An 18339-nucleotide genomic window follows, 5' to 3' on the forward strand; every position below is an offset into this window, starting at 1 on the left:
CTTTTCTTGAGTCAGATACTTAATTTAGTTTTGTTTTGTTTGTTTGTTTTTTGAGACAGCGTCTCGCTTTGTAGTTTAGGCTGGCAATGAACTCACTGTGTAGCCTAGGCTGGCCTTGAACTGGAAGCGATCCTCCTGCTTCTGCCTTCCGAGTGCTGGGATTATAGGTGTGTGCCACCACACTCGATTTAGGTACTTAATTTAGGAAGCCCACATTCAAGGATCTTCGTTTTTTCTGCTTCATTATTGCGAATCGGATGTGAAGTTGGAAGCAGTTTGAACTCAGTTATATACTTGAGTGCCTTACACCCCATTTCAGTCACCCCGAAGATCTGTACATCTCGAATAGAATGTCAAAGATGGAGGGGCCTGAAAAGATCATCTCTTCTACACCCTCGTTTTACATTTAAGAAGAAAAAGGTCTGAAGAGGACTTAGGATCACATTGAGACAATGAATAGTTAGATCATAAGTTTGATGCAGTACCCTGATGTGTGTAGCAAACAACAGATGCTTGGTTAATATTCCTTGAATAAATGCTTCTAGAATTTTTACCTTCAAAATCAGGAGAGAGTTTTTATTCTTTCTCTCCTACTGGGACTGAACCCAGGGGTGATCTACCACAGAGCTACATTCCCAGGCCCCTCCTCCCCTTTTTAAAACATCGAGACAGGCACTGGCTAAATTGCCCAGGCTACTTGAACTTGCAATCTTCCTACCTCAACGTCTCTGTAGGCCTGCTCCACTGTTCCCTACTAGGAGGGAGTCTTGTTTCTTTCTTTTTCTTTTTTTTTTTTTTTGGTACTAGGGATCAAATTCGGGTCCTTGTGCTTTCAAGGCAGGTGGCAGAACCATTGAGCTAAATCCCCAGCCCTGGGAGTCTTGTTTCTGTACTAACATAGATACAGTGAATGTCACTTGTCAATGAGGAAACTTTTAAATTCAGTCCAGTGTTATTTTTTTATGGTTTTGTGGTGGTGGGGTGTTGTTTTGTTTTGTTTTGTTTTGGTACTGGGGTTTGAACTGGGGACCTTGTGCTTTTGAGACAGGGAGGTGGCAGAACCACTGAGCTAAATCCCAGGCCCCTCCTGGCCCTTATTTTCTAATAAGCTATTTAGAACATGACAAAAAAGTAAGTGTGGGCTGGGAATTTAGCTCAGTGGCACCGTGCCTGCCTCCCAAGCATAAGGTCCTGAGTTCAATCCCTGGTACCAAAAAAAAAAAAAAAAAGTAACTTGTGACTTGCATTTTTAGCACAAGCATTTACTAGGGATGGCTGCTTTTAGATAAGGATTGTGGGGGCCAGATGAAGTGGGGTATGCATGCCTGTAATCCCTCTCTCTGGGAAGGTGAGGCAAGAGGAATTCAAAATCCAGCCCAGCCTGGGCATTTGGTAATTTATTGAGACCTTGTCTCAACTTTTTTTTTTAATAATACTTGGGGTTGAACTCAGGGTCTTTACACTGAGCTACATTCCCCATCCATCCATCCATCTTTCTTTTTCTTTTTTTTTTTTGCTCTTGTCAGGCAGGCACAGTGCCATTGAGCTACATTCTCAGCCCCATCTTTTTTTTGAGACAGGGTCTCGCCCGGGCTGGGCTCGAACATTTGAACCTCTTGCCTCAACCTCCCAGAATGATGGAATTACAGGGATGTGCCATAATGCCCAGCCTGCCCAGTCTCAAAAAAATTTTTTTTGGTGTTTTGGAGATAGGGTCTTATTGTGTGGTTCAGGCTGGCCTTGAACTCACTCTGCAGTCCAGGCTGGCCTCACTGTGATACTCCTGCCTCAGCCTCCGTAGTGCTGGGATTATAGGCATGTGCCACCATGTCCTGCTCCAGTCTCAAAATTTTAAAAGGAGGGAGGAGAAGAGCTAGGGATGTAGCTCTGTGTGAAGGCCCTGGGTTCTATCCCCTGTATCACACACACACACAAAAGGGATGGGAGACTTAAACTAGTCACTTCCCTTCTTCAGTAATAGTATCTTTTATTGACTCCTACTCAAACTAACCAGGTACAAGCATTTTCAAGTAATATGCACTTAATTAGTATAGCCCCGCAACTTAGGTATTGTCAGTCCCATTATACAGATAAGAAGGTTCAGAGAGATTCAGTACTTTGCCTGAAATCACATAGTACCTAGTGATCCAGCCCCAGTTATGTGTGCCTCTAAAATTTTCTACTTTTTTTTTTTTTTTTGGTACCAGGGATTGAACTCGGGTCCCTGCACTTGCGCAGCAGGTGGCGAAACCACTGAGCTAAATCCCCGCCGCAAATTTTCTACTTCTTAAAGTGGCTTCCTCACCATGTCTCAGTTTGCCCATCAGCAAAATAGAAGTAATAGTTACACAAAGCATATCACTGAACAGAAGCACTCCCCTCCCCTTAAGATTCCTCTTTAAGTCAAGTACTGTAATTTAATGGAGTACTTACATAGTTTGGTATTTGAGGAGAACTAAATTTCTGTTTTCACAGAATCATAGATATTCAAGATAGAAAAAAGCAACAGTAGTACAGTTTTTCCTTGCAATGGAGTAAGATATTTTTAATTTCAAATTTAGGTTAGGAAAGAGCAATTTGAAGAACAAGTGCTTAAATTGGATTAACTTTTCAACTAATTGTTACCATGAACTAGATGGTTGAAACCGTTGAGCTATTTTTCCCCCAGTGACTTAGCTTATATACCATCTGCAAATCCCTGTGTGGGAGCCGGGGATTTAGCTTAGTGGTTTTGCCACCTGCTGCGAAAGCACAAGGACCCAAGTTCGATCCCCAGTACCAAAAAAAAAACCCCAAAAAACAATACAAATCCCTGTATACAAGGGATCAGAAGTTATTTATACCAAATTACGATAGAAAGCATGCCATGTCACTATTTCATTGATGGTGGTTGGTTTTTTTTGTTTTTTTTTTCCTCAGTACAGGGACTTAAATTCAGGAGCACTCTGCTACTAAGCAACATCCCCAGCTCTTTTTTATTTTTTATTCAAAGACAGAGTCTTGGTAAGTTGTGAGTCTATGCTTGAATCTGAGATCCTCCTGCTTCAGCCTCCCAAGTGCTGAGATAACAGGTGAGTGTCACTCACCGTGCCTAGTGTGGAGTCCATATCATTGCTTACTGTACTATGTTGCCTTTCTATTAACTCAAAACCACCTGCTGGGTCAAGCTAGCCAAAATGAGCATTACTTTCAAAATGAAAAAAAATCCCTTTTGTCTGTTGGTCTCAAGTCTCATAAACAACAAATAAATGATTTTTTGTTGTTGTTGTCTAGTTAAGCTTGAAAATAGGAGTTCCTTTAGATACAGCTAGAAGCCAGAGTGGAGAGAAATAGCTAGGTAGAAAATCTAGTTATTAAGTCAAATTGTGCACCACAGTAATCTGGCTTTTAAGCCATTAGATTCATAGTTCCCTTGACCTCCAGTATTTTGTTTAAATAATAAATTAGGGCCAGGGATTTAGCTCAGTGGTTTTGCCACCTGCTGTGCAAGCCAAAGGACCGAAGTTTGATCCCCGGTACCAAAAAAAAAAAAAAAAATAGTAATAAATTACTGGGCTGGGGATTTAGCTCAGTGGTTCCGGTGCCTGCCACCTGCCTCACAAGCCCAAGGTCCGGAGTTTGATCCCCAGTACCAAAAAAAAAAAAAAATTACTTAGCATTTCAGAGGTTAAAAGGTTGTAAAGTCAATCTGGCTTTTATTCTCATATTTTCATTGCTTTCTTTTCTTTTTTAAACAGTGGAACAGATGCCCCGAGAAAACTAGGGTCTTTGGGCTCGCTCTCTCTCTCTCTCTCTCTCTCTCTGGACTTTTTTTTTGTACCGGGGATCAAACTTGGGCCCTTGTGCTTGTGCAGCAGGCAGCAAAACCACTGAGCTAAATCTCTAGCCCTCTCTGGATATTCGTTTTTGATTCAGGGTATCACTGTGTAGCCCAACCTAGGCTTGAACTTGCACTCCTCTTGCCTCAGCCTCCCAAGTGGTGGGATTACAGGTGTGTGTCTATGCCTTGCTAAGGCCAGGGTCTTATACCAATTGCCAGGTCTCCCTGTTTCCTCACTCTCTGAAAGTTCAGATACTATTTTTTGTTTTTTCATTTTTGCTACCGGGAATGGAACTCAGGGTCTTGCACTCACCAGGCAGGCTCTGTGCCTTTGAGCTACATCCCCAGATACTTTTTGGGGGTTTTTTTGTTTTTTTTTGGTACCGGGGATGGAACTCGCATCCTTGCGCTTGTGCAGCAGACGTTGAAACCACTGAGCTAAGTCCCCGGCCCCCAGATACTTTTTTTTTCTTTTTTTTTTTTCAGATACTTTTAATACAGTAATAAGATGGCAACTGGATTTTACTTCAAGGTACAAGGATGTTAAAAGGAAAAATAATTAGGGTTTCTCATTCTCACCCTGTCAACCAGTTTGAATAGTACAGGTGAAGGGAGGTACAATAGAATTGGTTATTTAATTGAACTCCCATCCACCCATACAGTCTTTTTTTGTTGTTGTTGTTGTTTTTGTTGGTTGGTTGGTTGTTTTTTTGCTTTTCTCTTTGAGACAGGGTCTGCTATGTAGCCCAGGCTGGCCTGAAACTTGTGGTGATCTTCTGCCTCAACCTCCAGAGTGCTGAGATTACAGGTGTGCACCACCACACACAATCATGTGGGGTTTTTTTGGTACCGGGGATCGAACTCAGGACCTTGTGCTTGTGAGGCAAGCAGCGGAACCACTGAGCTAAATCCCCAGCCCTACAATCTTGTTTTTGATAGAATCATTATGGTTTTTTTCCCCTCCCCTCCCCTCCCCTCTGTCTTTCTGATTGTTTGCAGTTGTGGGACTAGAACCCAGAGCTCCGCATGTACTAGGCAAGTGCTCTATCACTGAGCTACATCCCTAGCCCTGAATATTTTCAGTGGTATCTCTCGAAAGCATGGACTTTCCAGAGTCCCTGTGACTTTTTTTTTTCCCCCCTGTGACTTTCATAGGACATAATTTCCTCATAGTAGGTACCAGTAGGGGTTAGTTATTATATTATTTCCTCAAACATCCCATAGTTCTTGCCTGTTTTTACCTCTTGGCATTCTGAGGAAGTGCAAGTTAGAAATTTGAGTAGTCCAAAGACAACCATAGTATATTACATAGCACAAATCAGGTTATTACTGTCATTTCATTCCGCTGTACTTGGTCAGCATTATCCACAATTGGGCTTCATGAAAGTTGTGAGGAAGCTGAGGGTGGTGGTGTATGTCTATAATCCCTGAACTCAGGAGGCTGAGGCAAGAGGATCATGAGTTTGAAGCTAGTCTGGCTACATAGTGAGATCCTGTCCCAGAAAACTAGAAAAAACGTCAGTAAACAGGTAATTTGGATTGGAGTCATTGACCATTCTGATGAGTCCGTAATGTTTTGTTTTATATTTTACGTTTATTTAAAAAAATTTTATACAAATAAAATTCTTTTTGGAGCACAGTTACAACTCAGAATATGACAGACGTTGTCATATAAGTACCACAAATGCAAGATTAACCACATTTCACCTGCTGCCAAATTTGATCACATTTTTTTTTTGGTACCAGGGATCAAACTCGGGACCTTGCGGTTGCAAAGCAGGCGGCAGAGCCACTGAGCTAGATCCCTGGCCTTCCTGCTGCCAGATTTAATCATGCACCTTTGTAGTCAGTCCTCCCCAACCCCGGGCCCCTCGACAACCACTGATCTGTTCTGTGTCCCTAGAACCTTGCCGTTTCCAGACTGTCATACAAATGGAATCATATCACCTTTGAGTTTTGTCTTTTCCCTTAGCATAATGCATTTGAGTCATCCATGTTGCATGTATCAGTCTTTCTGAGTAATACTCCACTCTATGGATGTATGTAGTTTTTTTATCCATTCACTAATTGAAGGTTGTCTGGATTATTTCTAGTTTTTGGCAATTACGAGTAATGTTGCCATGAACATTCATGCACATTTTTGTGTAAATATGTTTCCAAACCCAGTTGTCATGGCCCATGCTTATACTTCCAGAACTCAGGAGGCTGAGGCAGAAGGAAGTTTGAGGCCAGCCTGACTACATAGTGACTTCAAGGCCACCCTGAAGTACATAGGAAGAGCTTGTCTCAAAAAAAAATAGTATATATACATATAATTTTTTTCCCCATTTTTCTAGGGTAAATACCTAGGTGTAGGATTGCTGGGTCAGATAAGTATCTGTTTAACTTTGCTTTTTTGGGGGCAGGGGCACTGAGATAGGGTCTTACTATATAGTTCAAGATGGCCTTGAACTCACTATGTAGCCTAGACTGGTCTTGAACTCATGGAAATCTTCCTGCCTCAGCCTCCTGAGTGCTGAGATTACAGGCCTGCACTACCATACCCAGTAGCACATGTTTAAGTTTGTAACAAACTGCCAGATTGTTTTCCAAAAAAGACTTCCCCATTTTACATTCACACCAGCAGTATATCAGGTGTGATCGAAAAATATGAGTATTTAAGTATTGGGGTTTTTTGTTTTTGCTGTTTTTTTTTTTTTTTTTTTTTTTTTTGGTACCGGGCATCAAACTCAGGATCTTGTACTTGCAAGGCAGGCTCAGTGCCACTGAGCTAAATCCCCAGCCCTTTTGCTGTTGTTTTTTCAATTTATTATGGTAAAAGACATATTGCCATTAATTCTCATGAAAAGTATTCCCCCTTGTGGGTATGGTGGCACATGCCTCTAATCCCAGCACTTGGGAGGCTGAGGCAGGAAGATCCTCACAAGTTCAAAGCCAGCCTGGCCTACATAGTGAGTTCAAGGCCAGCCTGAACTACATAGTGACCCTGTCTCCAAAACCAACAACAAAAAAACAGTTAAAGCTTTTGTAAACAAGAAGAGGGGTCAAAGCGGAGGTGGAGGTGGGGGTGAATGGGAGAAAAAGAAGAAGCAAGATATAACATGTACAGATATAAATTCCCTATGATGAATCTTATCATTGTGTATATCTAAAATGTACCAATAATTATTTTCTTTGTTTTTTTTGAGATAGGATCTTGCTATGTAGTTCAGGGTGGCCTAGAACTCACTATGGAGCCCAAGCTGTCCTTGAACTCAGTGATCTTCCTGCCTCAGCCTCTCCAGTGCTGGGATCACAGGAGTATGCCACCGTGCCTGACTCCAATAAAAGTTTTGCTTAAAAAAAAAATTCACCCTTGCTTCAGACACACATATCTCATTGTTCTTGCCACTTTCTGAAGCAGTTCTTAGAGTCCTCTTTCCTGAACATCTTAGTTGCACTGTCACGGCTGCTTTGATGTCCTGAATCCATTCAAAACATTTACCTTTTGTGGTTATTTTGACTTTGAGGAAGAGCCAGCAGTCACATGATACCAGTTCTAGTGAATAAGCTGGATGGAGACATACTGATGTTTTAATGAGCCTGCCTTTCTCTTGGATGGGACTCGGCAGCAGTGTTCACTGTATTTTTTTTTTCACTGTATTTTTTATCAACTCATGAAAGTGGCCGGGATTTAGCTCAGTGGTTCTGCATCTACCTCACAAGAGCAAGGTCCTGAGTTCGATCTCCAGTGCCAAAAGAAAAAAACTCATGAAAGGATTTCCAGAACTGCTTCAGAAAGTAGCAAGAACAATGGGATAAGTTTGTTCAAAGCAATGGGGAATAAATTGAGGGGGATTAATGTCAATATGTCTTTTTTTTTTTTTTTTTGTAAAGGGAATTGAACTCAGGACCTTGCACTTGCAAGGCAGGCGCAGCACCACTGAGCTAAATCCCTGGCCCAATATGTCTTTTACTGTTATACATATTTTGTAATTTTTGTTTTGCTTTGTTTTGTTTTGTTTTTGTTTTTTGAGGCAAGGTCTCCCTTTGTAGCTCAGGGTGGCCCTGACCTCACTATTGTACCCCAGGCTGGCCTTAAACTCAAGGTTGATCCTCCTGCCTCAGCCTCCCAAGTGCTGGGATTACAGGCGTGCGCCATCACACCTGGCTGTAATAAATTGTTTTTTCTTTTTGGGGAGTACTGGGGATCGAACTCAGGACCTTGCGTGTGGGAGGCAAGTGGCAGCACCACTGAGCTAAATCCCCAGCCCTAAATTTTTTATTTAAGCCTTCACCTTATATTTTGATCCCTGCTTGTATGAGGAGTTGCTTTGTATCCTCCCAGCACTTATGTTTTTAATTTTCGCTATTCTCACTGTAGATTTAGTTTGCATTTCCCTCATAGCTAATGATACTAAACATCTTTTTCATGTGCTTATTTGTTATCTGTTTATCTTCTTTGGTACAGGATATGTTCAGATTTTTTGCCTTTTTTTTTTTTTTTTTTTTTTTTTGATACCAGGGATTGAACTCGGGTCCTTGTGAAACCACTGAGCTAAATCCCTGGCCCATTTTGCCCAATTTTTTGAAGATTTGTTTGGTTTTACTTTTTGGTGGTGCTGAGGAATCAAACCTGGGGCCTCACACACGCTTGGCAAGTGCTCCTCCAGCCCTCCATTTTAAAATTTGAGGTCTTTTTTTTCCCTTCTTTTTGGTTTTTGAGGCAGGGTCTCACTGTGTAGTTCAGGCTGCCCTTGAACTTGTGATCCTCTTGCCTCAGCCTCCCAAGTGCTGGGATTACAGGTGTGCCCCACCTTGCCCAGCTGTAGGTATTTTCTTATTGTTGAGTTTTAAATTTTTTATGTATCCTGGATACAAGTTCTTTGTCTTTTTTTTTTTCAGTACCAGATATATGGTTTAGTAAATATCTCTCCTAGTCTATGACTTGTTTTATTCTTTCGCAGAAGTTTAATGTTTTGAATGAGTTCATTTATTAAATATTTTTCTTTTGTAGATTATTCTTTCGGTGGGACTGAGAAATCTGCTTAAAATCAAAAAGATTTCCTCCTATGTTTTCTTCTAGAAGTTTTATAGCTTCATATTTTTACATTCGGCCTACAGTCAGTTTTAATTAATTAATTAATTTGCAGTACTGAGAATTGAAACCAAGGTCTTCCCTCTGAGCTACATCTCAGCCCAGTTTTTTTTTTTTTTTGTACGGGGGATCGAACTCAGGTCCTTGTGCTTGAGCAACAGGCAGCAAAACCACTGAGCTAAATCCCCGGCCCAGCCCAGTTTTTATTTTGAGACAAGGTCTCACAAAGTGGCTGAGTTGCCCAGGCTGAGCTGGAACTTGCAGTTCTCCTGCCTCAGCCTCCCAGAATGCTGAGATTACAAGTGTGTGCCACCATGCCCAGCCTGAATATTTTTGTATAAAATGTGAGACAGGTCAAGTTTGCTTTTTTGGGGTTTTTTTTTTTTTTAATGTTTAAAAACTAGTCAGATTGGGCGTGGTGGTGCATGCCTACTGTAATCCTAGCAATCTGAACTCTGAGGTGAGAGGATGACAAGTTGGAGGCCTCCCCCTGGGCTACATAGCAAAACCCTGTCAAAAGAACAGGGCTGGGGATTTAATTCAGTGGTGCCACTGCTTGCCTTGCAAGCACAAGGTCTGAATTCAATCCCTGGTACCAAAAAAAGAAACAAACCCCAGGTGGGTAGCATGAACCTATAATCCCAGCACTGAGAGGCTGAGGCAGGAGAATCCAACTTCAGATCCCACCTGGGCAGTTTAGCAAGACCCTGTCTCAGAATAAGAAATAATAGCCAAGTGTGGAGGTGCACACCTGTAATACCAGCACTCAGGAGGCTGAGACAGGAGGATTGCTTGTGAGTTCAAGGCCAGCCTGAGCTACAGAGTGAGACCCTGCCTCAAGAACAAAAACAAACTGAGCAGACAGACACACAATTATATGAATAAATTACTTCTGGAAAGATACAGAAGGAACTAATGATGGTGGCCCTGTTGGTAGGTGGGTGAGGCTGCTATTCTGCATGGCCTAAGGAACCGATGTGGAGAACGTACTTTTGATTGCATACCCCAAATTCTGTCCTATGCCCATAGTTATAAATGAAAAAAATTAAGGTAAAATATTACTTAGGTTTCTCCCTCTGAAAAAACAGATGATACTGTACAAGGTTTTTGTTTTTTTCTTGTACTGGAGATTAAGCCAGGCCTTCTCACTGGGCTACAGCCCAGACCCTTATTTATTATTATTATTTTTATTTTTTGAGACAGGGTCTCACTATGCAGTTTGGACTGGCCTTGAACTCACTATGTACCATCATCCCTAACTGGCACCTTTTTATTTTTAAAATTAATGAATTTATGTGCTATGGGGATTGAACATAAGGCTTTCACACTGAACTACATCCAAGTCTTTTTTCTTTTTTTTTGAGATAGTGTCTTGCTATGTCACTAAATTCCCCAGACAGAGCTCAAACTTGTGTTCCTCCCCACCTCAGCCACCCAGAGTGCTGATGGATTGACATTTCTTACATATACAGTATATTCTATTCATACATAACTTTGACTATAATTTAACTTTTTTTTTTTTTGGTACCAGGGATCAAACTTGGGACTGTGTGCTTTCAAGGCAGGCAGTAGCACCACTGAGCTAAATCTCCAGCCCTTATAGTTTAATTATTGAAAATGAAACTGTGGGGCACATGCCTGTAAACCCAACACTCAGGAGGCTGAGGCAGAAGGATGGAGAAAGTTTGAGGCTAGCCTAGGCAACTTAGCAAGACCCAGTCTCAAAATAAAAAAATAAAAAGGACTGAGGATGTAACTTAGCGATAAAGCATTCCTTCGTTCAACCCCTAGTACTGAAAAGAAAAAGTTTAAATTTTAAATATTTGATCTATTTGGAATGGAGGAGTATATAAATGGGGAGTATATATGTCACTCCCCCATTCCAGATGGATCAAATATTTTATTTTATTGTGGTGCTGGGAATGACACTCAGGGCCAGGTACATACAAGCCATGTGCTTTACTACTGAACTCTACTCTTAGTCCCCAAATATGTAAAATGAATTAATCAGCTGGGCATAGTGGGGCACGCCTGTCACCCCACCACTTTGGGAAGTGGAGTCAGAAGGATTGCAAGTTCCAGCCCAGCCTGGGCAGTATAGCAGCTTAGCAGTTTAGCAAAATTTTATCTCTAAAATAAAAGCTTAAGGGCCAGGGATTTAGCTCAGTGGTTTTACCACCTGCTATGCAAGAGCAAGGACCCGAGTTCGATCCCCGGTACCAAAAAAAATAAAATAAATTAAATAAAAGCTTAAAAAAAGGACTAGGGGGCCAGGGATTTAGCTCAGTGGTTCTGCCGCCTGCCTCGAAAGCACAAGGTCCTGTGTTTGATCCCCAGTACCAAAAGGAAAGAAAGGACTAGGGATATAGCTCAGTATAAAAGTCCTTGATTCAATCCCCAGTAAAAAAAAGAGGGGGCAGGGGCTGGGGATGTAGGTCAGTGGTAAAGAATTGCCTAGTGTGCTTGAAGTCTTCAATTGAATCCCTAGGACTGCAGAAAAACAAAAACCTATTTAAAAAGTGTTTGACTAGATGTGGTGGCACATGCCCTTAACCCCACCTACTCAGGAGGCTAAGAACACTGAATTGGGAGGCTGTCCCTCCCCTCCTGTTTTTTTCTTTGAGACAGGGTCTCACTGTGTAGTTCAGATTGGCCTTGAACTTACTATGTAGCCCAGGCTGGCCTCGAACTCATGGTCATCCTCCTGCCTCAGCCTCCTGAGCTCTGGGATTATAGGCGTGCATCACAATACCTGACTTATCTTTTCCTTATGCACATAGGCTTTGAACATTCATTGTGTGTGTGTGTGTGTGTGTGTGTTACTGGAAATTGAACCCAGGGCTGTGTGCATGGTAGGTAAGCACTTTTGTATGTTACCAGGCTGAGTTTAAAATGCAGAAAACTTAAATGTTCAATGTGAAGAGTTTGACAGTTGTGGACCTATGTAATTACCACCCATCAAATGTGTTACAATGGTTTCAATTCATCCATAGAAGGAAATGGTCTTTGGAACTAAGGGTATTGTCAGTGTGGTAGGGGCTGCCTAATTATTTAGTTTTTACATTAAATAATTCAATTAGAATTATTGTATGGGCCCTGGGATGTAGCTCAGTGGTGCCGCCTGCTGCCTCCAAGCTCAAGGTCCTGAGTTTGATCCCCAGCTCCAAAAAAAAAAAAGAATTATTGTATGTTCAGAAATACTGGAAAGCATTAATGGGTGCAGTAAATTGCAGTCTACTTGATTTGGGAAAACCTTTGACTTTTCCCATGCCTTAGAGATCCTACTCTTCTTTTTTTTTTGGTACCAGGGATCGAACTCAGGTCCTTGCACTTATGGAGCAGGCGACGAAACCACTGAGCTAAATCCCCAGCCCTAGAGAGTCTACTTCATTAGTTACTGGCATTGGAGTTACTCCTCAAGGTTGATTGCTAATTGTGTAAGTGATAATTTCTGTGTACTTGGTACTGAGTAAGAGGCCAGGTCTTGTAACAGAAATTTCCTTTATGCAGAAGTCTCAAATACAAGAAAAAAAAAAAGTCCACTTATTTTGAGCAGTATTCAGATGCTATTTGGGAAATCCCTCGAAGGTTGGGGAATGTTATTTGAGAAGTATAGTGTATTAACTGAGGCTAGATTGGTGAGGATATAGTTTGACCTTTGTTTTTTTAGCAGCACAGTTCAGTTGCTTTTGTTTTTGTTTTGGCTCTACTGGAAGTGGGTCCGGGGTGCTGTACTCTTGAGCTACATCCTTAGCCATTTCTGTTTTTTATTTTTATTTTTTATTTATTTTATTTTTTAAAAATTTTTGGTACCGAGGATCAAACTCGGGTTCTTGCGCTTGTGCAGCAGGTGGCGAAACCACTCAGCTAAATCCCCGGCCCCATTTCTGTTTTTTGTTTTGAGACAAGGTCTCGCCAAATTGCCCTGGTGGCCTCAAACTTTTCAGTCCTCCTGCCTCAGCCTCCAAAGTAGCTGGGATTACCAGAGTGTGCTACCATGTCTGGCACAGTTGAACTTTTTATTTAACATTTTACAAAAAAGATTTAGAGGACTGGGGATTTAGCTCAGTGGTTCTGGCGCCTGCCTTGCAAGCACAAGGTCTCGAGTTTGATCCCTGGTACCAAAAAAAAAAAAAAAAAAAGATTTAGTTCAAAAAAACCAAAGCCTACTAATTTCAGCACTTGAGAGGCTGAAGCAGAAGGATTGTAGTGATTTGCAAGCCAGCCTGGGCTACGTAGTGAATTCAAGATTAGCCTGAACTACATAGCTAGACCCTGTCTCAAAAAAATAGAAAAAATAAACCAACCAACCACGACCAACACCCATGTCATCATCAGATTCCTCAGATCCTGTCTGTTTTGCTCAGCTGACAATGTTGGTGAAGGGGCAGCACCCCTGTTGGTATGGGCCCTGCTGGGGGAACAGGTCGTCAGCCCCTACCTTGCACGTGAGGCTCCTGAAGTTGACCTTGGCCAGGGCCTTTGCAAACATTCTGGGCTCAAAAGATCCAACATTTCCACTGGCTGCCTTGGTGGGGGCACTGATCTGACCCTCTGGGACCATCTCCCCTTCCTTGCATGGTGAGTGATGCATGAAAGGAGATAAGGCGACTGGACAGGAGGGAGGCCCCAGTGTGGCTGGCAACCAGTGGTCTTTTTTTTTTGGTACTGGGGATCAAACTTGGGTCCTTGCGCTTGGGCAGCAGGCATTGAAACTACTGAGCTAAATCCCCGGCCCAGGTGACTAGTGGAGTGAGTGCTTCCCTGCCCGGGCCTCTGAGTCCTCAGAAGCACCAAGCACCTTGATGGCATCAAAAGGGATTGGGAGTCTTTGATAAGGCTGTTGCATAGAAGTGGCTCCAGGAAAGAACAGTATTTGCGTTTATAACAGTAGAACAGCTGTTCAATCCCCGGTACCAAAAAAACAACAGTAGAACAGCTGTTGCCACGTTCACGATCTTTTCCTATCCTGACTGTCCCATGGATAACATTTATAGGTAGTTGAAACAATAAACAAGTGGTCCTGATACTCGGTTTCCACATCAGCTGCCTCTTGGCCAAAGTCAGCTTAGTTTCCTTTTTTGTTTTTATTTTTTGTAGTACTGAGGATCAAACCCAGGGCCTTCTCACTGAGCTACATCCCCAACCTCCAGCCCCCTTTTTGTGACAGGGTCTCACTGTGTAGCTCAGGCTTGCCTCGAACTCATGGCAATCCTCTTGCCTCAGCCTCCCAAGTGCTGGGATTATAGGCACGCACCACTGTGCTCAGCTCTCAGCCCTTTTTAAATTTTTTATTTTGACACAGGGTCTTGCTAAATTGCTAAATCTTTCAGGCTGAGCTGGAACTTGGAATTTTCCTGCCTCTGCCTCCCAGAGTGCAGCTAGAACATTATATCTTATGTCAGAAAATTAGTGATGGTTTGTAGTTCAGTGGTAGAGCACTTGCCTAACAGGTACAGTGTCTTTGGTTTGATCCCAGGACATAGAGACAGAGACAGAAAGGGAGAGAAGTTTAGACAGTGTGTTGGGGAGGAACTCAGCAATAAGGCCAAGAGTAGAACAGACACAGATACACATTCAGATTGCTAAGGTTTACTAGGTTCTAAAAACTGTTGACACGATTCCTGCAGGTTCAAATCCCACAATATTCCCAAATTAAATGTTTCATAGGCTGTTTATCTCTAACAATAGAATGTCCATGTTATGGGAAGATGGTCTATATACACTGTAATCATCCTTTATATCTGTTATAATTTAAATGTTTTTATTACTAGGAATTGAACCCAGGGCCTCATATATGGTAAGCACGTGCTCTACTGTTGAGCTACACTTCCAGCCCCATTATTCACTTTTTCTTCCTGAGAGGAGGTCTCATTCTGTTGCCCGGGCTGGTGTTGAACTCTTGGACTCAAGAGATTCTTCCACCTCAGCCTCCCAAATGCTAAGACTATAGATGTGCCCCATACTATACCTGACACCATCAGATACTTTCTTTTTTTTTTTTGAGACAGGATCTCCCCATGTAGTTCAGCCTGGCCTTGAACTCACTGTGTGGTCCAGGCTGGCCTCAAACTTATGATGATCCTCCTGCCTCAGCCCCCTGAATGCTGGGATTATGGGCACACACCACCACTCCTGGCCATTGATTAATTTTTTTTTTTTTTTTGATACCGGGGATCGAACTCGGGTCCTTGTGCTTGCGCAGCAGGCAATGAAACCACTGAGCTAAATCCCTGGCCCCATTGATTAATTTTTTTTTTTTTTTTTGGTACCAGGGATCAAACTTGGGTCCTTGCACTTGCGAAGCAGGCGATGAAACCACTGAGCTAAATCCCGGGCCCGCCATTGATTAATTTTTAAAGATGTTTCTAAAAGAAGAGAAGTGTTCTTCTGGCACCCATTAGAGAGGAGATACGTTTCTCTGAATCTGCTTTGCTGGATCCTGGTTTGTGCGTCAGGCAGTACAACTGTAAGGCATCTGTGGCGAGGGTGGCACTTGATGCTCGCTGTTCATTTACAGGTAGCTTTTGAAAATGGCTGCCTCTCATTTCACCGGGCCCACAGCTGTAGCTGATGTAATTAAAGAACTAGACACTCAGATAGCTGTAAGTAAGCTCTTTGAGGCCACTGTGGCAGAACCTGGTGAATGTGCTTTGATCCTGATGACACTAAAGCTGATATCCAGAGTCAGCCTCGTGGCTCTAAGATTTAGGAACCTCGGCTGCTTCACACTAGGGTCTCTGTATGGACTTTGGATTGCTAACCCCAGAGAAAAATTGCTCTTTATGATAGAGAACTTTTAACAGTTGCTAAAAATCGTGTTTATGTTTATTGGCCACGGCCCTGGCAGACTCAAGCATGGTTTGAAACACCAAAATGAACTAACTAGGTTTTCTTAAGATTTGTGACTGAGTTTTCAGTGTGTGGTTGTGCCATGACTTATTTGAATTTAACATTATTTGATACTTAAATAATGCATGTAGTACTTAATCAACTGTTATTATACTCATACAAAGTCCTCAAAAATGTCTCGCTTTTTTTGCCGCCTGCTGTGTAGGCGCAGACCTGAGTTCGAGCTCTGGTACCAAAAAAAAAAAAAAGTCTCGCTTATTTTAGCTTATTTTTATATGTAAGATTCTTCATTTCATTTCCCTTCCTCCTTATTTCATTTTTTTTCTTTTTTTTTTTTGTACCGGGGATTGAACTCAGGGACCTTGTGCTTTTGAGGCAGGCAGCAGAACCACTGAGCTAAATCCCTAGCTCTTTCTTCCTTATTTCAATTTTGTGAACTATTTCATTTAGCTTTTGGAGAATGATTTCTAAATATCAGGTGAGAGCAATGAACATTCTTCATCCCCTCCATCCTAATGTGTAGGTATCAAATGGTCACCATCCTAGGTATACTGGAGACCCCTCAAGGTCTGACAGAGGGGCGGGGATTTAGCTCAATGGCACTGTGCCTGCCTGGCAAGCACAAGGTCCTGAGTTCAATCCCTGGTGCTGGAAAAAAAAAAAGGTTTGACAGAAAAATTTACTTTCAAAACTCATGCTTTATTGTAGGTGTTTCTAGTGCTAATTCTCATGTTTCCCTTCTGCAGTTGATTGGCCTTGGTCCTCACAGCTCCAAAAAGAAACAAGATCTCGATAAGCTCTATGAGCTGAAGTCCAAAGCTCGGCAGATTATGAACCAGTTTGGCCCCTCAGCACTTATCAACCTCTCCAGTTTTTCATCCATAAAACCGGAACCAGCCAGCAACCCTCCACAGGGCCCCATGGCCAATAGCACCACTGTGGTAAAGATACCAGGCACTCCTGGGACAGGAGGTCGTCTTAGCCCTGAGAGCAATCAGGTATTTCCTCTTCTCCCTTTTCCTATCTGGAGGCACTGCTTTCTGTTATTTGAAACACTAATGCTTTGAGAGGTGGCCACATCAGGTGCTGTCTCTTCTCACTTGAGAAAGGTCTTTTCCCACTGTGGAATCCTAACATCAGTTTTTATTCTGTTGTGTATGGATGTGTATGCATGTGTACACACGTCCATCACACATATATACTAACACAACACCTGGCCTGTAATAGGTGCTTTATGTATGTTAGCTGTGTAGTTATTAAAAAATAAATGGGTTTGTTAGTCTTCTTTTGTGTTTTTGAGGCAATGTCTCCCTGTGTAGTTCGGGCTGGTCTTGAACTCACTATGTAGCCCAGGCTGGCCTCAAACTTGAGGCAGTCCTCTTGTCTCAGCCTTCCAAGTGCTGGGATTACAGGTGTACACCACCATGCTTGGCTTGGATTCATTATTCTTACAAGTCTCAGTCATTCTTCCTTTTAATTCATCCAGATTCTGTCATTACTAATTTGTTTAATTTTTATTTTTAGTAATACAGGTTTGGAGTACATGATTCCATTCATCGTGGGAAGTTGGTACATGGACATAACATAACACACTTAAGTCTTTTTCAACCCCTACTCCTCCCTTCCCTGTTCCTTCCTTCCTGTCATTACTAATTTCTGAAGTGATTTCAAAATCTCTTCCCTCTTTATACTCATGATCCTGATTCTAACCTCAGAGCCACAGAAATAAGTACATGCCCTGATTTAGGTCTTATAGGCTGAGTAGAATGGATGAGGAGACATTTTAAGGGAATGGGTGGAGAGACTAGCAAAAGGAGAATTGGGCAGAGTCAGGAGACCAATCTTTGTTGAATATAGAGTCTACTGGAGAAGAGCCAGAGATAAAACTGTAAGGTAGAATTAAGCAGAGCATAGTAGGCCTGTCCTACAAAGTTTCCATAAGAACTTTCAGGCAATAGGCAATTTTTCCAGATACTTAGTAGGGAGTAACATTCACATAATGCAGTGTGTTTTAAGTTAACTTGGCCATAAGGGGACAAAAGAGGTAGGAAATAGGATAAACTGGGAGGAAAACCAATTCTTTAGTCTTGTTTGTTTTGTTTTTTGCGGGGGACAGGGTCTCACTATGTAGTTCAGGCTAGCCTTGAACTCACTATGTAGCTCAGGCTGGCTTCCAACTTGGTGGCAGTCCTCTTAAGTGCCGGGATCACAAACATGCACCATCAGGCCCAGCTTTTTTTTAATTTTTATTTTTTTTAAGATAGAGTCTTGGGCCAGAGATTTAGCTCAGTGGTTTCGCTGCCTGCTGTGCAAGCGGAAGGACCCAAGTTCAATCCCCAGTACCAAAAAAAAAAAAGTAAACAAGATAGAGTCTTGCTTTGTAGTTTAGGCTGGCCTCGAAGTCACTAGGTAGCTCAGGGTGGTCTGTAACTTGCCGTGACTCTTGCCTCAGCCTCCCAAGTGCCCAGCTATTGATCATTTTGAAATTATATACACACACATAGCTACATATAAATGCAACACAGCATTTTCTTTATGAAAGTGATGATTGTTACACATATTTACACATTATTTAGTTATACAGAGATGA

The 18339-nt window shown here is 42.1% G+C and overlaps 1 protein-coding gene across 8 annotated transcripts in view; it reads left to right on the forward strand.

The window, feature by feature from the left end:
- The window catches only part of Taf12 (TATA-box binding protein associated factor 12), a 29517-nt gene that overhangs the window by 916 nt on the left and 10262 nt on the right, over positions 1-18339 (forward strand). For 4 of the 8 annotated variants that reach the window (XM_021263198.2, XM_087215449.1, XM_087215450.1 and 1 more), the window contains exon 2: positions 16496-16747. In XM_021263198.2, the coding sequence (XP_021118857.1) occupies positions 16580-16747 (168 nt within the window). In that variant the 5' untranslated portion in view covers positions 16496-16579. Of the gene's footprint in view, positions 1-2690; positions 3072-4608; positions 4629-15417; positions 15503-16495; positions 16748-18339 lie in introns of those variants that run through there. The other 4 variants (XM_087215447.1, XM_004850771.4, XM_021263200.2 and 1 more) reach the window with 3 other exon arrangements.

This window comes from Heterocephalus glaber, unplaced genomic scaffold (assembly GCF_053883595.1).
Source record: "Heterocephalus glaber isolate CG9 unplaced genomic scaffold, H.glaber_assembly_v1.0 deba00001452, whole genome shotgun sequence".
Classification (NCBI taxonomy): domain Eukaryota; kingdom Metazoa; phylum Chordata; class Mammalia; order Rodentia; family Bathyergidae; genus Heterocephalus; species Heterocephalus glaber.